General features: G+C 53.0%; 4 protein-coding genes across 11 annotated transcripts in view; 3 read left to right on the top strand and 1 right to left on the bottom strand.

Annotated features, from left to right (window-relative positions):
• The first annotated feature begins 179 nt into the window (after positions 1-179).
• Positions 180-1819, top strand: LOC112130987 (heat shock transcription factor, X-linked member 3). The gene is made up of 2 exons (XM_024241031.3): positions 180-662; positions 1122-1819. Exons 1-2 carry the CDS (start codon positions 180-182, stop codon positions 1704-1706), a joined length of 1068 nt encoding a protein of 355 aa, XP_024096799.1. The 3' UTR covers positions 1707-1819.
• Positions 409-4449, bottom strand: LOC100436004 (EOLA-like protein). The gene is given in 4 exon segments (XM_024241030.3): positions 409-616; positions 3129-3307; positions 4171-4390; positions 4392-4449. Coding segments are annotated over 4 exon segments (441 nt in total). The 5' UTR covers positions 4425-4449; the 3' UTR covers positions 409-607.
• Positions 4450-8440: 3991 nt separating this feature from the next.
• LOC134760887 (motor neuron and pancreas homeobox protein 1-like) lies at positions 8441-16362 on the top strand. 8 transcript variants are annotated; one of them, XM_063721086.1, is made up of 6 exons: positions 8446-9368; positions 10922-11149; positions 12059-12116; positions 14033-14072; positions 14235-14540; positions 15893-16035. In XM_063721086.1, the coding sequence occupies exons 3-6, from the start codon at positions 12063-12065 to the stop codon at positions 16000-16002; spliced, it is 510 nt and encodes a 169-aa protein (XP_063577156.1). In that variant the 5' UTR covers positions 8446-9368; positions 10922-11149; positions 12059-12062; the 3' UTR covers positions 16003-16035. The 8 variants fall into 8 exon arrangements, with proteins under 8 accessions (XP_063577157.1, XP_063577156.1, XP_063577155.1 ...); XM_063721085.1 differs by having other exon boundaries at positions 8450-9368; positions 10922-11506; XM_063721087.1 differs by lacking the exon at positions 10922-11149 and having other exon boundaries at positions 8441-9368.
• Positions 16363-17131: 769 nt separating this feature from the next.
• IDS (iduronate 2-sulfatase) overlaps positions 17132-20907 on the top strand; it is a 53555-nt gene continuing 49779 nt past the window's right edge. The window contains exons 1-3 of the mRNA XM_054545166.2: positions 17132-17378; positions 20681-20761; positions 20846-20907. Of these exons, the coding sequence (XP_054401141.1) occupies positions 17340-17378; positions 20681-20761; positions 20846-20907 (182 nt within the window). The 5' untranslated portion in view covers positions 17132-17339. The remainder of the gene's footprint in view (positions 17379-20680; positions 20762-20845) is intronic.

Here is a 20907-nt window from a genome sequence, read left to right as displayed (position 1 = left end):
CATCATGTGACAAATACAGCAGATGATGAGTTAAGCCACTGGTTGCCCTGATACCGAGACTCTAGAATTTTGTGGACAGTATTTATTGGGCACACCTACTCTGACTGAGGCATTTTGGACTTGCTAGGACAGTGATAAGGGCCTTGGGTACAAAATGCTCCTGATTCTGGTGTAGCTCCATGGCGAGTCAGAACACTGAACAGGAATATGAAGCCAAGCTGGCCCCATCTGTTGGTGGAGAGCCAACAAGCGGGGGCCCATCTAGTTCTTCACCTGATCCAAACCCAGATTCCAGCGAGGTTTTGGACAGGCACGAGGACCAAGCCATGAGCCAAGATCCAGGCTCCCAAGATAACTCACCACCAGAAGACCGAAACCAACGCGTGGCCAACGTGGAAGACAACCACAACCTTTTTAGGCTTTCCTTCCCAAGAAAGCTTTGGATGATTGTGGAGGAAGACACATTCAAGTCTGTGAGCTGGAATGATGACGGAGACGCCGTGATCATCGAGAAGGATCTCTTCCAGAGGGAGGTTCTTCAACGGAGAGGTGCAGAGAAGATCTTCGAAACAGACAGCTTGAAGAGTATCATTCGCCAGCTGAACCTCTATGGATTCTGCAAAATACGCTCAAGCAACTCTCCAGGAAACAAGAAAATGATGGTAAAGTAGAAAGCATTTCTGTAATCCCTTTTCTCTCTTTCTCAAACATATCTTCATAGGACACCAATATAAATAATACGCCGTAAGAACTTAAGTGTCAAAGATAGCATTTTAAAATGTGAAACATTGTTTATTGAAAGATGAAAAGTATAGAACTTAAAAAGTATGGATTTTGATATTAAACTACAACCCCCTTAGAGATAATGTAAGCATCATATTATGCAGACCTGCATATTACCTCTACGGGGTTGCAGTTTAATATCAAAATCCATGCTATTTATATATTACTGCCTTAATCTATGAATCGTTTATCTTTAGTCAGGTCATGCTGTAGAGCATAACCACACTTGCTGCCACTTACAGCATTCTTTTCTCCATTGTAAAACAAAATCACTATTTTGAGAGGTGGGAAAGGAATAATTTATCCCAGAACAACTAACATGTTTCATTTTGTTTCAGATCTACCGCAACTCCAATTTTCAGAGAGACAAGCCCAGGCTCCTGGAGAATATCCAGAGAAATCACCGCAGAAACACCGCTCAGCAAGCGACCCGTGTCCCAACTCCAAAGAGAAAGAAGCTGGTAGCTACAAGACGCTCCCTACGTATCTATCACATCAATGCCAGGAAAGAAGCAATCAAAATGTGTCAGCAGGGAGCCCCCAGTGTTCAGGGACCCAGTGGCACCCAGTCCTTCAGGCGCTCTGGCATGTGGTGGTCCAAGAAGAGTGCCACTAGGCATCCCCTGGGAAATGGGTCCCCTCAGGAACCAAATGGCCCAAGTTGGGAGGGCACCTCTGGGAATGTCACATTTGCATCTTCTGCTACTACCTGGATGGAAGGCACAGGGCAAGTGCCTAGTAGTCTGGTTTACTCAGATAATGGTAGTGTAATGTCTTTGTACAATATCTGTTACTACGTTCTGTTGGCCTCCCTCTCAGTCATGTCTCCAAATGAGCCCTCTGACAATGAGGAGGAGCAGGAAGGCTCCTCAGATGACAAGTATAGGCTATGTGAACAGTTCAGAAACAATGCAAGTCCATGAACTCACAGGCCACTAATGGCCCATAAAAGTTGCCATTTTCTAATGAGAAACACATTTTTGGTCTTAATAAAGAAAAACAAAATTCCATGGAAATAAATAATAAACAATTTAAATGAGAACTGTTGTTTTTTTTTTTTAACCTTCTATATTATATACATCTCATTGGCAGAAGCCAGGGGAGGCTGGAAATCCTGTCCAAGACAGGCTTTGGTCCCCATTGTCCTCGTTTATTTGGAGAAGCAGCATTTTCACACACTCAGCAAAGGATGTTGCTAGGAAGTGTCGAGGCCAAGCCCAGGAAGATCCGGTCCCCTGAGATTGGCCTGCTGGCCAGGAGAAAGAATAGACTCCTGATTCCAGCAATATCTTCCTGTATCTTCAAAAAGGAGATTGTTTCCTCACGGGTCCCTCCCAATGTTGCCAGGAAGTGTCTGATCAGCAGCTCAGCATCCCTAGCCTAGCATCCAGGGGCCTCCAAAGAGGCCCACTTGAAAGTCAGGCCACCCCGTCTGCCATGGGATGTACGACCACCATAACATCCTGGCTCAGAAGAGAAGGGCCACTGCAGTCAATACCTGGGGGGAAATGCCCATCATCCTCATGGATAACAACTAGAAACTTTGCTAAATCACCAAAAAAAAAAAAAAAAAAAAAAAAAATTACTACAAAATAAAACAGCACCACTGATCACATTTCCAAGTTAAGCTCACTCTACTAGAGCTGTATTTTGGATGTACTGCTAGGATAGGAAGTAGCTGTGTGATGCAGGTAACACACATGCTTCAGAAACTGACAGACACTTTCACAACAGAATGAGAGTAACCTGAAAGGACAGACAGCTGCTCTAAGTCTGATGTCCTCTTCATCCTGCATGAGTCGGTTGATTAATGGCTAGTCACTACCAGGCAAACATTCAGTGCCAGGTCCCAGACTTTCTGTAATGTCGCCTGGATGCTAGTTACACATTTCATGAGTTTTGACCAGACCAAATCAGGGGAAAACATAGAACGAAGCCTCAAACACTAACCAGTCATCTACAACACATTTATTTGTACAATCCAGAAACTAGCAGGACCAAAATTAGAAGCAATGCTGAGACATTTACTGGCAGCTTTTCCTTCTACCCTAAGGTCAAAGTACTTGAGACATTGCCTGTGTGTCTAAAGAGGCATCACACAAGGAAAGCCCCACCCCCTACTTCCTTCACCTGAGCAAAGAAACCTGTCTACATGCACAGTGCTTAGTGGGTGGGATTCTCCAAAGCAGTGGAAATTCAGATTTAACCTAATGTATATAGGTCTGCGTCATGCTGGCGAATTGAAGGTGTCATGATTTAGCTGGTTTCTCTGGAACATTCCTTTCAGGAGCCCACACTTGTCACACTTCATGCCCCAAAGGGATCAGGTGCTCTGGGATGTCTACCTGGAATACATCCTTGCCTCCTTTCCTAGGTATGGGCTCCAGTAACCACCCGGGGTTTGAAATCACTGTCAGGTACTTCTGCTTCAGGTTGGTCAGTACAGCTCGATTTTCTAGTTCCACAACCTCATCGGGAGTCAAGTCTTCGGGGCATTGCAAAGTTTCCCCGATGTCAACGAGTCCTGTACGTAAAGAGAGATACAAATGAATGCCTTTCACTTTCATAGCCCAAGGCCTGCCCATGTGACAACACAGTTACTCAAAGTCACAATCAATAGAGAGTAAGACGGCATCAGTAAAATGACAAGAAGGGAGTCAAGTCCTTCTTCCGTAGCTTTGATAACGAGCCAAACCCGATTCAGGAAATGCTGGGAGAGGCAGGGGGAGGGCTCCAGAAAGGCAGAGGAGAGGGCCTCGTCCTCATGAAGCCACACAAGTAAGAGGCAGGTCCAAGCCAGACTTTTGAGGGCAGTGGTTGCAGATTGGAAGGGCACCAGCCACTGCCTGGGAAGCTACAGGTGATGCCTGAAAAGGTCACCAGGGGACAGGTGCTGATGTCGGGCCTCAGTCACCTAGAGGTTAGGGGACTTGCCCAGGGTGCTGTGAGTGGTGGGGCTGGGGCAGGTTCATGAAGCCAGGCAGGCAGCCCAACTCTAGAGGTCACCTGACCCATTCGGCGGGCTGGGCTGCTTTTCATGGTCTCTGCCACACATGTGCACTCATACACGTATGCACAAACACACACACACACACAGCCAAACACCACAAACACCATGTGCACATGGACCTGACCAGGCTTCTCACTGAGATCAGAAATAGGAACTGAGGCCCAGAGCGGAGAAATGATTTACCAGAGCTCGCGGAAGCTAGGTATGCCAACCCCCAGCCCGAGGCCCTTGCTGTCCCTTTGAAGGTGTGTTGCCGAAAGGAACTGTGTTATACACGCCAATCAGTTCAGACGACAAGAGAAGCCCCCAAATTCCCAAGCAAGATCTTGGGTGGCAGCCCTAGGCGTTGTCTGCGCATTGGGTACATTGTCACTTACCCGCTATCACTCCTCGGCCAAACTTTTCCCCTTCCCTGAGCAAGGCCTGAATCTGAGCAGGAGTCATCCCGAACCTCTCCACCAGCAGCTCCCGCCAGGCATCGCCTTCCCAGTCCCTGTGAGCAACGTGGATGGCGATGGTACAGTTCCGCTGGCTGCTCAGCAGGGGACGCCAGCGTGTCTCCACAGTCTTGACTCCATTTAAGACAGAGCCAGCATTAAGGCTGCCGGAAGGAGAGGCAGCCAAACTTCATCTTCGCAGGCGCCCCGGGCCTCCGGTGGCCTGCGGAAGCACAGAAGCGCATCATACGCCAGCCCTCCAAGCTCACTTGCAGTGGCCTGATCTTCCCCCCCCCGTGTCTCTCAGATGGCCTAAATCGCACTGACCTTGATGGTCTGCTGCTTCCGTCTGTCACTGATGTCCAGCACCACAGCAGGCTCAAGGAAACGGGCTGGGATTCGGCTGACTCAGGTCCATCCCATGGAGTCTTTGGGGCGGTCCAGAGTAGGGCAGGGACAGCTAGAGGAAGGCACAGGCAGGACAGCATGTGGTCAGTGCTATGACAGAGGTCACCGAGCCCTAGGGCAACACAGAGGACAGAGGGCCCCCTCGGCCTAGCCAGAGTGGAGAGTCGGGGCTGGTGTTAGCCCTCTTCCAGCACAGAGGGACAGTCCCAGGCTCTGCTTCTCTTCTTTTCCCCCTGCTGTGCCTTGCCAACACTCTCAGTGCCCTGGCCCTGCCGCCAACAAGGCACTGACCTTCCCGGCTCCTACTCCAGGGCTGCTGAACCCACATCGTTGATATCCAATCTCAGCTCTGCTCTCAGGATGCACCGTGACCTCAGATGGCCCTTAGACATCTCCTCTCCACCCCTCTGGGTGCCACCTTCCTCAAGCCCCTTCCCCCACCACTGCTCTCCACTGTCAGCAGACGCCCCTGTCCCAATCTGAGCTGAGAAAAGAAGAATGATAATCAGAACAACTGGCAACCCCACACACATGCCTTCACGTGCCAGCTCTGGGATGGCATGATCCTCGGATCATCAAATTGAATCTTCAAGTAACCCAGCAGGGTCAGTGGTACTGTGAGGCCCACTCTATGGCTGAGGAGAATGAGGCACCAGCCCACAGTCACACGGGCTCTGGCTTCCCACAACTCTTGCCCAGCCTCCTGCGTGTGTGGCTTGGGAGAGGGTCCCCTCCTCTTGCACAGAGGACAGCGCTGTGCCTTGGAAGGAGCCCTGGGCTTGAAACCAGAACCTCAGCCCAGTCACAGACTCTTGAGATGCCTCAGTTTCCACATGGCTGTGAGGATGGGAGATAAGGCACCAAGAGCACCCAGCCCAGTACCTGGCACCTAACAGAACAGTCAGAAATAGTGGCTGCCCTCACCCCTCAGGCCTGTGGCCCCGCCCCCGGCCCCGAACTCCACCCTTGAGCTGCCCCCACTCCTCTCTCTGTCCTTCCTTTCAGCACATAAACGCAACCTCTAGTACGCTCTATGATTTTAAGAAAATATACCCACCCTCATGAGACAAAGCCCTGATAGGGCCAAAGCTGCCTGGTATTCACTCCTTTCCCAATCGGCAGTGCAGCCTTCTGAGCTCCAGATCTGCTTTTCTCCCGCCTCTGGGGTGAGCTGCCCCAGCCGAGCCAGTTGCCTGCTGTGCTCTGGACCCTGCTCCTCTGGCTCACTGCGGGCCCTGGGTGCCACCAGCCACCATCTATGCTCGCTCAGCATCCCTACTCTGAGCACATGCGTGCCTCCCGCTCTGCCTCCCTTCTCTTTAACCCTGAATAGCCGAGACCTCAGAAGAGCTGTCTACATGCACAGTGTCTACTTCCTCTCTGAACTTTCTGCCCCCACCCCCACCTTTCTCCCTTTATTCCCCACCCCCCCACCCACTCCACTGACTGACCTATCCCCACAAGCACCCATGGCCGGCCTCATGCCAGTCCTGTCTTCATCTTAGTCCATACTCAGCAGCCCCAGCATGGCTGGGCACACTCCTTCCCTCCTTCTGGGACCCCCACGTTGCTCACCGTCCTGCTCTGAATCACGTGGTGCAGGCCACCCCCCGTCAGACTCAGCCTTAGGTAGACAGGCCTGTACACACTCAGGACCCCAACCACCACCACCAAGTCCACCTCCCTTCCACCTCTGTGAGTGGCATCACCAGCTACACAGTGTTCCTGCCCCAGACCTAGCTGCTCTCTGCCCTCCCTCTCTTTCCCACATCTGCGGCCCACATCCCGTGGCACTGTGTCCAAAACCGACACTGAATCCGATCCCTCTCCATAATCTCTATGGCCACAATCCCAATCCAATGCCCTAAAACCCCCTGCCTTCTGAAGAAGTCTCCTGATAGCACCCCCACCCCCGCCTCAGCACTTGTCCTCTGCACTCTTGTGACCACACTGCCATCGGAACGATCTTGGTACAGGGACAATGAGATTATGTCACTCCTCTACTGAAACCTTTCAAGGGCTCCCTGCCCCAACTAGCACGGAATCCACACTTCCTCTCAGGGCACTCAAGGTCCCTCCTGATCTGGCTTCCCACCCCAGCCACGTCCTCTCCTCTCCCCTTTATTCACCACCCTGCAGCCACACAGGCCTTCCATCCCCTGAGGGAACATGCCAAGCTTGTTTCTACCTCAGGGCCTTTGTCAGTTGTGATGGGTTGCATTGTGTCCTCTTAAAATGCGTATGTTGAAGTCCTAAACCCCAGCACCTCAAAATGTGGCCTTATATATAAAAACAGACTCATTACAGAGGCAATCAAGTGAGACTGAAGCCATTAGGGCGGACCCGCATCCAATGTGGCTGGCGTCCTTATGAAAAGGGGGATTTCAGAGACAGTCATGCACACAGGGAGAACACCATGAGAAGATAAACGCAGAGATAAGGGAGATGCTTCTACAAGCCAATGAGTGCCACAGATTGCCAGCCAGCCGCCCGCAGCTAAGAGAAAGGGGCAGACCACATTGTCTTTCACAGCCCACAGAAAAAACGAACCTGGCCAACACTTTGATTTCAGACTTCCATCCTCCAGAACTGCGAGACAATGACTGTCTGTTGTTTAAGCCAGCCCCTTTATGGTCCTTTGTTTCAGCCATCTTGGCAAACTGCTGTTCCCAACACATCTCCACAGGATAGGGCATGAGTTTTCCATTTAACAGCACATCAAGCCCATTCTTTCCACCTGACAATCTTCATCTACCTTGTTTTTCACTGCCTGTGTGGTATCCCATTGTTGGTCGTCTCATAATTTGCCTGACCATTCCTCCACTGATGGAGAGTTACAAGTTGCTTCCCACTTTTGCCACTAGAAATGACATTACCTCTAACACTCGCTGTGTGAAGACATGCTGAAGGAAATGCCTCAGCCGCCTGGCACGCCCATCTAAGATGCTGATATCTGCCAGCAAATGACTTTCCACAAAGACTCACCCGTGTACCCTCCACCAACCCATCCATGGCGCCATTTCCTCACACACTTGTGGCCCCTGAGCATCATTATTCTCCTGATGGGTGACAAAAGATCACCAGGTTCCTTGGTTCTGGATTACTTCTGACAGAGGCCGAATGTCCCCCACAGGGCCTGGCCACTTCCATCGGAATATGTGGCTACAGTAAATGCCTCTTTTCTGCCGCCCAGTTTCTTAGCCAACCCTTTTCTCATCATCACCACAAACTCAGAACAAACGCGGACTGTGTGTGTGTGTGTGTGGAATCCCTAGTAGGAACTGATGTAACTGAAAAGGCAAGAAGGAGGCTGAGTCCCCTCTTACCTGGTGCTGCAGAGAGTACCTGCTTTACGGCCAGAGGAGGAACACTCTTCCACTTAGCTTCTTTACCTGCACAACAAGGAAGATAAAGAGGAAAGGTCATTAAGTGCAAGCCAGCAAAGCTGGTTAATGGCCCTAGGAAGGTCTTCTACTCAGCAGACATTGGAAACCAAGAAGAGCTGGGAGGCCTGGTCTTATCAGTAACACACATGTGCACATCACAGTTTGGTTCTGCTAATCACAGCAGTGGGACCCTCCGCACGTGTCTGGGTCAAGGACCAGAGAGTGCACCAGCCCGCAGGGCAGAAAATCATTTCACCATGTTGAGCAGCATTCTTGCAGCCGAGCATGCTCCATTCGAAGGGAGAAAAATGACACTTCCCCTCCCATTGTCCCGGGGCGAGGGTTTGGGGCTCTAAATCCCATTGTCCTCAGCTTAATTCTGGGTAGGTCACGCTGAGCACGGCGCCACAGGCCACAGAGCTGCGCACCGCCCGGCCTCGGGTCCAGGCGAGCTCACAGCAGAAGGGTCAACGGGAGGCAGGGAAGACCGGACTGAGGTGGGGCCGCTGTGTGTGGAGCAGCACACGGGCTTTCTACTCGCAGACGCACGTCGCGGGTACACGCGCTTAGAAGGAGCGGAGCCGAGACCCTGCCGACAGCAGGGGACAGGAAAAGCCGCCTGGGTCGCGCCCCGCACGGGTTCCCAGCCACACATCCAGGGAAACCCCAGCCCTCAGGTTCCGTCCGCAAGAAGGCTTAGCACACAGGCTCCCGCACCATGGGCCCTGGCACCTTTCAGCCCCGGCAGGTCTCACGGCCTCCGGAACGACGGACCCTGCGAGTCGTGGGTGCCTAGGGCCGACTCCGGCTTTTCGCCACAGGGAAGAACAGTCCTCCGCCTCCCCGAGACCCAGCGAGGCCACCGGAGCCAGGACGATGGGCTCCCAAGCAAGGAGACGTGGGCCGCTGTGAGAAGAGGGAGCGCCTGGCTAGTGTCGAGGCTACAAGGTCGCTGCCGCTAACTCCGGGAAACCAGTGGCTAGTGACAGGTGCTAGCCGTCCATAACTCTTCCGGTTTCATGCAGTTCCCGTCATCCCTTTCACGAAGAACGTACGTGGGCGCGCAATCACGCATATACGCACACCCCGCACGTACGCAGGAGGCACGTACTGAGCCATGCATATAGACAGCAAACATCTGTCTATATGACAAATGAATCTCGCATTCACGAACACTCGCACTGACGACATCACGCACGTTCGCACGCCCTGGCTGCTAGGAGACGCTATTCCGTTTACCCGGCCCTGATGCGCGCCAGTCAACCAGGCGAAGGCCAGGGGACCTCGAGACCGGCAGCCTGGACGATGAACCGGAAGGAGGAAAAGGAACGGGAGGGAGAAAGAGTACGGGGAAGGGTGGGACGAGGCCACCAGGCAGGAGTTTCGGGCCCAGAGCTGCTATAGCAGCAGGGAGGAGCTGGGAGAAACCGTTGGGGTGGGGGTGGAGGCGGGGCTGAGAGGAGGGCGGAGCTGGGGGAGGGGCCGAGCGGGACTCACAGAAACAACTGGGGACTGGGTTGAGGGCGGGGCTGGGATAAGAGGCGGGGGGTGGGGAGGGCCGGGCGGGGCTGAGAGAAACCATTGTGGGCAGGGCCGTGGGAGAGTTGAGCGAGGAGAAGCTGTAGGAAGAGCTCGCGGACTCTTGAGAAACAGCAGGGGAAGGCAGGTGTCCGCTGGGGGGGTGGGGGGGGAGGCGGAGAAAGAAATCACTGGGAGGGGCTGGGGGCGGGGTTTTGAAAGCAGCTGCGTAAGAAGCAGGGCGGGGCTGTTAGAGGGGGGGCTCTGGGAGGGGCGGGGCTGAAACTGCTGGGGACGGTTTGTGGGCGGGACTTTGGAAGCAGCCACAGGAGAAGCAGGTCGGGGTGCGGGCGGGGCTCGAGGTGCGGCGGGACCGAGAGAACCTGCAGGGGAGGGGCAGGGGGCGGGGCTTTGGGAGCAGCCCCGAGAGAAGCAGGGCGGGGCTGGTGGGGCGCGGCAGGGACGGGCTGGGCGGGGCGGGGCAGGGACCGGCGGGGCGGGGCAGGGACGGGAGGGGCGGGGCAGGGACGGGAGGGGCGGGGCAGGGACGGGAGGGGCGGGGCAGGGACGGGAGGGGCGGGGCAGGGACGGGAGGGGCGGGGCAGGGACGGGAGGGGCGGGGCAGGGACGGGAGGGGCTTTGGAAGCAGCCGCCTGAGGAAGGAGCAGGGCGGGGTAATGGGAGAACTGAGCGAGGAGCAGCTGCGGGAGGCCCCCGCGGACTCCTGAGAACCAGCTTAGGGGAGCGGGGGCTTGGGGAGGTGTCGGGTGGAATCACGAGAAAGCTCTGTGGGAGGGCCTGGTGCACAGCTCAGCTGCAGCGTGGAGCTCATGGAAAGCCGGACGTTCCTGGAGGAGGAGCAGGGCGGGGTTGTGGCAAAGCGCTGTGGGAGCAGATGGGGCGGGGCTGTGGGAAAGAGCTGGAGAAGGGGGAGCCAGGCTGGAGTGAGGCTGGCGTGTGAGAATGGCGGGGGAGGAGCCAGTGCAGAGCTGGAGGAAAGAGCTGAAAGGTGCTGGGGTGGGCAGAGGGGTAGGAGAAGCGGGACGGGGCTAGAGGAGGCGGAGCTGGGAGCGGTGATGAAGGGGTAGCAGGGTGGGGCTGTGGGAAACGAAGCTGGGGGTGGAGCTGCAGCAGGAACTGGGTCAGAGCTTCTGGAGAAGCCGCCTGCAAGAGGAGGGCGTAGTTGTGGGAAAGAGCTGTGGGTGGAACTGGTTAAGTGCTGGGAGGAGGACGAGCTGGGGGCGGAACAGCTGGGGCGGAGCTGCCGGAGGAGGAGCTGGGGGTGGAGATGCTGGTGAAATGAAGCGGAGCCGAACTGGGGTGGAGCTGTGGGTGGAGCTGGGGGAGGGAGCTGAGGCCCTTCTGTGATGCACCCTTAGGCAAGACTCCAAACTTGCCCGCAGCGACCTAACTGCACCTCCAGTGGCTACCCCCAGAGGGCACGGAAGCAGCAAGAACGGCGGGAACACTTGCCTGGCGTCCATGCAGCTCTAGGCTGAGTCTTGTAGGGCTAAGGCCCCCAGGCCTGCTCTCCTGTGTCCTAGCCGCTCTGTCAGTGCCTGCCAGTGGGGTCCAGAGGGACCGTCTCTTTAACGCCTCTTTTGCAGGTGATGAGAAACATCCCCACTCTTAATGTCTTGCCTCCTCCGACCTAAGTCGCCCAGCACACAGCCCAACTTCCCTGGCAAACTTGCTTTTCAAACTCTCTTCTCTATCTCAGTCACGGGCTCAGGTTCTGTAGTGCTGCCATGCTTTACTCCTCTGTCCTTCCCCTTATCTAGTCTCCCGCAATGACTTCATAACCAAGTTCTGGGTCCCTGCCTCTGGAGTGCCTGATGAGACAAAACGGCTCCTCGTCCTGCATCCCCGCTGCTACTTCCAGAATTCAGGCCTCGTGGTCTGGAGCCTGCACTGTTCCATGAGCCTCCTGACCAACCTGGAGGCCTCTGTCTTTCTTCCCTCAGGTCTGTCGTCCACGTTCCATCGGCTCAGTTTCTAAGTCACAAATCTGTCCCCAGCAATCCTCTAGTGAAAACGCTGCCGGGCCTTCTCAGGTTTAAGTCCTAACAGTTCAGGGAGTCGGCTCAGCTCTCCCCACCCTTAAGCTGAACACTCTCTGGGTTCACGCTGTGCTGTTTAGTCACTGGTCCCCACCAGCCTGCTGTTCCAGGTCTCCTTGCTTTGCACAGGCGGTTCCCATGGCCTTGTCCTGGTGCGCTCCTGGCTTCCTTCAGGGCACAACTTTAACGTCACTTTCACAGCCCCACCCCAAGTATTAGGGACTTTCATCTCCAGCTCTGATAGCATTTTGTACCTCCCCCGTCCCCACCCCACGTTAGGCTCTTGCAACCCAGGGTGGTAATTGCTCTGTAAGAGTCTGTGGCTGCGGCAGGGTCTCTTGAGTTCCTTGAAGGCAAGGCCGGTGTCTTACTCATTTCTGAAACTGGATGCCCAGGGCACAGTATCCGCTTAGTAAGCGTTGAATGAGCAAAGGGCTGCTTTCTTGTTTTTTCTAGTGAGATGTGCCTACTTCTCCCTGGAGACGCTCGAGGAAGCAGGAATGCTGGAGATGAGGTGAGGAGGAGAGGGTCCCTCTTTATGGGATGTGGGCCGTAGGGCTGCAGGGGACCTTCAGATCACCAGTTCCAATTCCTATGCATGTTAGCATCCCCTCCTGGGTTCCTTCCCCCCAAGAATGGTTGCCAGCTTCTGCCGAACACCCCAGAACCTGCTGGGAGTGGTTTCAAATCATGAGTGAGGATCCCCGGGATGGTGGGTTGCCGTTGCTCCTCCCGTGGCCTCTTGTTTGAAGAACTAGAACTCGCATAATGAGCTGGATAGTCACCATGTGGCTGCTAGCAGGGAAGCCCATGGTGGCCACATAAGGGCTCCCTTTTCCAACTCTCCCAGCTGCTCCTCACTCTCACTCCTGGGTGTGCTGGGCAGTGGGGTGCAATGCGCACGTAGGTGCACACTGTCCCTGGGCGGCAACGAGCAGCAGAGGTCTGATCTGTGGTCGGGTGAGGAGAGGAAGTCCAAGTAAAGCAGCTGCAGCGGTGAGTGGGCCTAGGAGGAATGGCGTCACCAGTCCAGGTAGGGATGCGGGTGGTGTTCGGCTAACCCTGAGAAAGGGACCAGAATGCTCCTGAGTCTTGATTTTCATTCCCAATAGCAGGTCAGCACCAAACCCAAAAACGCTCTGATTTCTGCCTTCCACGCCACACTCTCTTCACCTGCTGCCTCCTCACTCCTCTCATTAACAATGTCCTGGCAGGAACAAGACTTTCCCCTCCCTCCCTTCTCGTCTCTTAGCAGGTCAGGTCGGCCTTCATCTCCCTAGACCTGTCCTGCTCCTGCCTTCCCCTGTGGGGCCCTCCGTGGATGCTCTGGAGTCCCGGGCAGTAGTCAGCCAACTGCAGGCATGCGGGGCCTTCTCGGGTTCCTTGCTGTGCTCCCATGAAACCGCTGTGCCTGGCTGCACCCCACTAGCACACACTCAACTGACCCCTACTCCTGGGGCCAGGGGTGTGTCTCCTCAAGTTCTGCTTGCTTTTTCAGGCCTTGCTTGCATGCCTATCGTGCCACACATCATATCTCTTTTAGGAAGTCCTTGCCGTTTCTGAAGATCCTTTGCAGCTGACTGTATCCTCTGCCTGCCTCCCCCAGGATACTGCCTCCTTCCTGAAACCACAGCCCCCGCTCAGGTCTTCCTTCCTTCCTCATCACCAGGGAGCCCCCTGCAGAGCTCCCTGTCCATTCCAGTGGCCTTCTGAGCCTTGCCTCCCCTTCCTTCTCCTCCCCTCCCTTCCCCTCTCCCCACTCCCCTCCCTTCCCCTCCCCTACCCCGTCCCCCACCCTGCCTTCTCCTGCTCTGTCTTCTCCCTCCATAGCAGGCTAGCCTCCCTGGCTGGAGCTGTCCCCTGGGAATTTGCCGTCACCTTCCCTCTCAGTGCTCAGCATCCCTGGCTGCGCAGTCCCTCTCTTCCACCCACATGCTCCCCTAGGGAAGCATTCTTTTTGCTCAGCGTGATTTCTGTGCGACTCCTCCTGTTTTCTGAGCCTGTCACCCCCTTCCTCTTTCCTTGCCTCCACACTGACACTTTCCAGAGTGCAGCCACCTCCCCTCGCTGTGCTTCTTTGTCTCTGAGGCCCAGGAGGAAGTTGCTCTCCTCTGGAGAGGGTTCACGTTTGATTCTGCCTAGTGTTCCGGGACATGGCCAGTCTGGGACCGCTTTAACCCTGATTCATGGTTTCCCTTCAGATGCTTCTTGTTCAGCCCGCCTTCCTCGTCTAGGAAATGGCTTTTGCCCATTTTTCTAGTGAGTCACTTGCCTTGTTGGTATGGAGTTGTAGGAGCTCTTTCTGAATTCTGCCTCTAACCCCATGTTGGCTTTTTGTATTTCAGAGGCCTCGTCTGCTCAGGGGCTTGTTCTTCTGTCTCTTTCAGAGGCCTCGTCTGCTCAGGGGCTTGTTCTTCTGTCTCTTTGCAGGGCTGTTTTGGACTCAGTATTCACCTAAGCACTCCAAATTGTAAGTAACCCCGGAGGTCATGGAGTGTCCCACCGCCCCTCCATTTGGAGGCAGTGACCCCTCTCCCACAGAGGAGGTGCTCGAATGTGTCCAGTGCCCTGCCCATTAGGTTAGAGAGGGTTCCCTTTTTTGCTGTCTTGCACTCATTTGTCCGCCTTTTAGCTTTCCTTTTCTGCCCTGGACTCACAGAGGGTCGCGTGAACATGTGGTATAGCAGGAGGAGAGAGGTAAAGTGGAGGAATAGGAGCTGGAGGGGAGGAGGAGGGAAGAAAAAAGGGGGAGGGGGAGGAGAGGGAGTGGGTTGGAGGAGGGGAGGAGGAGAAGGAGAGGAGGAGAAGATGAGACCAAGGAGAAGAGGTGAAGGAAGAGAGGAGGACACAGAAAAGAGAAGAAAGAGGAGAGGAGGAGACGGAGAAGAGGAGGAGGAGCAGCAAAGGAGGAAGAAGAGGAAGAGGACTAGAAAAGCAAGTAAGGAGCAGGGGGAGTAGGAGGAGAGGAGAAGGACAGAAGGAGAAGAGGAGGCAGATGTGGAGGAGAGGAGGCAGAGGAGAGGAGGAGATGAGAAAGAGGAGGAGAAGAGAGGGATGGGGGAGGAGAAAGAGAAAAGAACAGGAGAAGGAGAAGAGGAGGAGTGAAAGAAAAGAGAAGGAGAGGAGGAGGGGGGAGGACAGGGAGGAAGGGAGAAGGAGAGAAATAGGGAGGAAAGGAGGAGAGATGTAGGAGGAAGAGGAGAGGACGAGAGGAGGAGCAGAGGAGGAGGAGAAGGAGAGGAAGAGGAGGAGATTTGGAGGAAGAGGAGAGGTGGAGGAAGAAAGGAGGAGGTGGGGAAGAGGAGAAAGCGGAGAGGAGGTGGCAGAAAGGAGGACTAAGGAGAGGACGAGGAGGAAGAGGAGGAGTAGAATAAGAGGAGCAGAGGAAAAGGAGGAGGGGGTTGGGGAGGAGTGGAGAGGAGAGGAGGAGGAACAGAGTTGGAGGAGGTAGAAGAGAGAAGAGGAGAAGGAGGAGAGGAAGAGAGAAGGAAATGAGAAGGAGAAAAGTAGGAGGAAGAAGAGAGAAGACAAGAGAAAGAGGAGAGGATGAGGAGGAGGGGAGGAGAAGGAGAGCAGGAGGTGGGAGGTGGAGGAGAGTAAGAGGAGGAAATGAGGAGGAAGAAAGAAGGACAGGAGGTGGAGAGGAGGAAGAGAGAATTAGGAGGGGAGGAAGAGGGGAGGAGAGGAGGAAGAGGGGAGGAGAGAAGGAGAAGGAAACGAGGAGGAGGAGGCGGCTGCACCATCCTTATCAGGTTGCAGTTCTCGGTGCGCCCCATTCTGCAAGACACTCTCCTGTGGTCAGCCCTGGCCTGCAGAGGATTCCCGCGCTGGATCTCTGAGGGATGCTGGCGCCCTCTCTCCAGCACATTCCTGGTGCCCTTGCTGACGCATGTGTCCTCTGGGCCCTCTCCTGAAACCTGATCCTCTGGGGTGTCTTCTGGCCTCACCTCTTCTGGCCAGTTCCAGCAAGCGTACTTTGCTTAGCCTTTGAATCTCTTCCTTCACTGTCTGCCGTGACAATTCGGGCCTTTCACCGTCACTCAGGCCTGGACCATCACTGTTGCCCATCCCATGCCATCAACAGGTTTGCCCCATCCCTTCGGCTCCCTACCGGGGCATTCAGTTGTGTTGAGCAGCAGAGTGTCTCCAAGTCCCTTATCTAGCCTTTGTTTTCAGCCCCCACTGGTTGAGCTGCATCCGGATCCCATCCCACAGGGACCCCCCCGGCCACTGCAGGTGCATGCTGATCCTGCAGCTCCTCAAGGGTGTCATCGCTTTCCCCCTTCCCAGACCCAGCACACCCTTCCTGCACGGCGCTGTGCTGCACCTTCACTCTGGTCACGGGTCTGGCAGTCGGCTCACCAATTCCTTCTGCTTTCCTGGGACTCGCCGGCTTTTAGCACTGCAATTCACTCAGCAAACTGGGACTGTTGGTCACCCTACCTGGCAGCCAGTGATAAGGTGAGGGCCACTCCTGGGAGGGAGGACACCTGTGGGGAAAATTCTTGTGTTATTTATTTCTCCTTCGGGATAGGGTGCCTGCAGCGCTTCATGGGAGGGGGTGGGCTGATGCTGCGGGCTCAGAAGTTTCAAGGACATCTGGGGAGACCAGATATTCAGAGACCTCCTAGATGTGCCTGTTCCATGTATCAGGGACGCAGGTTTTCCCAACAGGGCTTGTGTCATTGGCATGACAGACCTGCCTTGGCTGAGCGTTCACCTGTCTTTGGAGTTCAGCCACCTTAGCAAGTCCGGGGTTTGTTCTTCAGACTTTGCTGCTCGCCCATTGCCTGGATCGGGGGCTACTTTGTAAACCGCCAGGAAGACTCCAGTGTTGCTGCTGAATTTTTAGATGTTTGTTCATTGCTCTTGGCCTCTCATTAATCCCCTGTGGGTCATCCAGGAAACATACTCACCACTGTCTGCTCTCTGAGTTTTCATTTCCAGGCATCCGCCCTGCCTGGATCTCCTCACCTGCCAGGAACTTCCTCTCCACAAGCCGGCCATCCCAGCAAAAGTTCTAACACCAAAGGTCTGGCAACTAGCCTGCCATCTTGTGCCTGGAGCCGCCTGCGTGCCACCTACCCCGAAGATGGGAACCTTGTTGCCAGTTGGGCAGATGCAGGGCAATCCTGTACCAAGCCCCCATTTTACCACCTGCTTTCTCAGACCACTCTGGAACCCACTGTCTCAGATTGTGTCCTCCAGGAAGCAGACCGTGAGAGGGAGTTGGCAGGGCCAAAGGTTTACTGGGGCTAACTAACACTCAGGAAAGGGATAGGAAGGAAGTAGGGCTGGAGAGCAGGTTGAGCCCGACCTGACAGTCTCGAGCAGCCCAACAGGGAGGTGTGGAGCAAGGGTTGCCCACTAGAGGGGCCTGCGTTGGGCACGGGTGGTGGGGTCCACATGGTACCTGGCACATAGGCTGTGCAATCTGTGTTAACTGACTGGATGAATTAATGCCCGGAAAAGGCGCCCTGGAGAATGGGTGCGTGCTGAGCACAATAGGGAAGGGCCCAGCATCTGCCTTGGCATAGGCAGAAGTGTGCTGTGCCCTGCAACAGGCCACCCGAGAGCTGCTTTGATCTTGTGTGTGCATTAGACAACTGCCTGGGGCATGAAGGGGATGTGCTTCCCGGGCATTTGCTGGCAGGGCGTCTCGTGATCTCTCGGTATTGGTGTGAGCACAGCCTGGCAGGAGAGGGCAGATCTCAGTGCAAAGTATGTCAAAAAGCAGATGGAAGCCAGGCCCCCTCCTGAAAGAGGCTCCTTGAAGGTAGGTGCACACTCATGTCTTTGTTACTTGTAAGGGGGCATCTTACAGGCAAGAGGAGTTAGGTGAATGTGAAGAGGAAGGAACTGCTCACTCTGGGCAGGGGGCTGGGGGAGGCTTCGTAGAGGAGGGGCTGTTTGAGCTGGGCCTTGAAGGTCGAAAGGGTTTTGTTAGATGGGAAACGGGGGAAGGACAGCCTGAAAGGGTTAGGTACATTCAGGGAGCCCAGAGAAGGTTCGTGGCTGGAGCAGACGCGTTCGTAGAGTGAAGTCATGGGAGAAGAGGCTGGGAAACTAGATTGGGTCCAACTCATAAAGGAACACTGAAGGAGTGTGGGCTGCACGCTGGGTGCAGCAGGTGAGTTTCCTCCCTTGGGTTTCACTGTCAGCATTTTTAAAAGGCAAACTGGTTCTCTTCCTGAGAAGAATTCATTGATTCACTCATGGCCAGTAAGTCATCTGACAAACCCTGTGTACTTCTGATGGGATAGGAGTGTTTGTAGACAACAGGCACACAAATATAACATGCAGCCCAGTGCAGCTCAGGAGCAGCCTTCCACAGATAAGCAGTTGGTACCTACAGTGTGCTCCTGTCCTTGCTAATCTGAACACATAGGTAGTAACCTTAAGCATGTCTCAATCTTCTGACTTGTGATGAGGTTTCCAATTCTTGTTCCTGACTTTAGAATGAAGTTTGGAGAGATGTCATTAGGTTTCTAGGTTCTGAGGATTACTGTGGGGTGGGCAGAGGGAGAGAAGGGTGTTGGGGCCAGATGTTCCTGTGCTTCTACCAGAAAGTTGATTTGCCCAGTGTACCACCCTCACTTGGCAGGCCTGAGCAGAGTGGCCTGCCACTGACAACCCAGAGAAAGAAGGTACAGTGCAGGCTTGCCCTGGCGGGCTCTTGGATGCCCTAAGCTGCAGCATCCAGGGCCAGGTGGGATTTGGTAGGGTAGGCCCCCCATCTACTGTGTCTGATCATACTGCCTTTGAAAGAGGAGGGTGGGTGATGAAGACAAGACGATGAGACAGGGTGGCCTCGGCATGTTGTAGCACCCAACTGGAACATTTGCAGATGATACTCGGAAAAAGCTTTAGGAAAGAGGCCCACTTCATTTATGAAATGACACTAGCTAATATTTGACCTTAGTCATATGTTCCTTGGTTCCTCGTTTTGCCATCTGCTGGCTGACTCATGCAACTTCACTTTTAATTAAAGGTGGGCTGTGATGAGAGTCATGATCAGTGAGTGGCTTCCAGAAAGTTCTGTGTAGTTCTTGGGGGATGTGAGTGTAAGTATGAGGTGCTAAGACGAACATGTCCATACATTGTAAACTATTTCCTCTATCCTTTCCCTCCTCTAACCATTCCTGCCTTCTTCATCTTTCTAACTTTCCAAAGGCATTTTACATCAGATTTCAGATACAGAACAATGGATGTTAAAACAAACCCAAATTCCTAATGCTTGTTACCATGAAAACATGGCAACACTGTTTGCATTTTCTTTACAAATGGCCTGTACGGGTCAGCCCAGGCATTGACATAGGAGCCCATTGTTTGCATCCTCTGGGTCCTTGTAGTTCATATGCTGGAGCAATGCATAGAGACACACAGAAAGGCGGAGAATGTGGCCATGATGTACGTAACAATGAGGCCCAGAGCCTGAGCTTTGGTGTCTAGCAGACCTGGGTTTGAATGTTAGCTCTTTGTCTTCCTGTGTGACCTTGTTGGTTACTCGTCTCTCTGTGTCTCCTCCTCTCCCATAAACCAGGAGGTACAAATGCCACTCATGTCACAGGGCTGTTGCTGGGACATACCCTTGCACCTTGTGTTCTCTCTTTCTGGGACTCAGGTTCTCAAGATTTGTTTCAACATTTACAGGTTGGAGATTATTCCAGCAATACTGATGAAAGTTTTTTTTTTTTTTTTGGTTTCTCAGCTTTGCAAATTTCAGAGATTTCCAACAGTGTTCAAGGGACTGCGATGTGATCTTGGAAAATTCCTGTATGTTCTTTGAATAATCTCAGTTGTGCTATCTAGAAAATGAATTGGTTAGTCTAGAACATGGTTTTCAAACCTATGTGGCCATGGAATGTCATTTTGGAGGGATGCTTTCACAGGATGTAAGATTCTGAGTTGAAAGTTTTTTGTTTTGGTTTTGGTTTTTTTTGAGACAGAGTCTCACTCTGTGGCCCAGGCTGTAGTGCAATGGGGCAGTCTCTGCTCACTGCAACCTTTGCCTCCTGAGTTCAAGCAATTCTCCTGCCTCAGCCTCCTAAGTAGCTGGGATTACAGGTGCATGCATGCCACCACGCATGGCTAATTTTTGTATTTTTAGTAGAGACAGGGTTTTGCCATGTTGGTCAGGCTGGTCTTGAACTCCTGACCTCAGGTGATCCGCCTGCCTTGGCCTCCCAAAGTGCTGGGATTACAGGTGTGAGCCACTGCACCCAGGTGAAAGCTATTTTCTTTAAGCCCTTGAAAAAAGTTGTGTCACTTCCTTTTGGTATCCATGGTTTGGTAAGGTGTCATTTCTCTCGCATTGCTTCGAAGATTTTTCTTTTTTTTTTTTAATTATTATCATTATTATTATTATTTAAAGACAGGGTCTCACTTCATTGCCCAGGCTGCAGAGCAGCATTGCAATCATAGCTTACTGTAACCTTGAACTTTTGGGCTCAAGCAATCCTCCCACCTCAGCCTCCCAGGTAGCTAGGACTACAGATATAAGCTACCATGCTCAGTTACTTTTTTGTGTTTTTATTTAATAGTTCTCAGAAGTTTAACTCAAGTGTTTTAGTGTGGAATTTCTTTGGATTTATTCTCTTTGGGATTTGTTCAGCTTCTGAAGTCTGCAGAGTTATGTCTTTTGTCAAATTTGGGAAATTTTCAGCCATTACTTCTTTGATTTTTCAGCCCCACACTTTTTCTCATCTCCCCTGGAACCCTTATGACACAGATGTGAGATCATTGTTCATAGTCCTACAGGTTCCTAAAGCTCTGTCCATCTTGTTTTCCCATGTATTTTCTATTCATTTTTCAGAATGGGAAATTTCTGTTCTGTCTTCAAGTTCACTGGTTCTTTCCTCTGTTCTGTCTATTCTGCCAGTGATTCCTTTATAGAGTTTTTTAAAATTTCAGTTATGGTATTTTTCAGTTCTAAAATTTCCATTTGGTTCTTCATTATGTCTTCTATTTATTTATTTATTTTTTGGCTGAGACTTTCTATTTTTAGTTTGTTTCAAATGCGTTCTTAATTGCTTAATGAAGCATTGATATAATGGTGGCTTTCAATTTTTTTTACAGATAATTCTAACATCTTTGTCATCAGTGTTGACATCTCTTGATTGTATCCTGTCATTCCATTTGAGATCTTCCTGGTTCTGGGTATGATGTGTAACTTTTGATTGAAATTTAGAGATTTTCATATTGTGTTAGTAGGTTTAAGGTGTTATTTAAACTTTGTTTTAGCTGGCATCCTCTGACATCACTCCAGCAGAAGAAAGGGAAGGAGCACGCTGCATTACTGCCTG

The sequence above is a fragment of the Pongo abelii genome, chromosome X (assembly GCF_028885655.2).
Source record: "Pongo abelii isolate AG06213 chromosome X, NHGRI_mPonAbe1-v2.0_pri, whole genome shotgun sequence".
Classification (NCBI taxonomy): Eukaryota; Metazoa; Chordata; class Mammalia; order Primates; family Hominidae; genus Pongo; species Pongo abelii.
The sequence above is the reverse complement of the archived record's forward strand: the minus strand, read 5'-3'. Positions and strand labels throughout refer to the sequence as shown.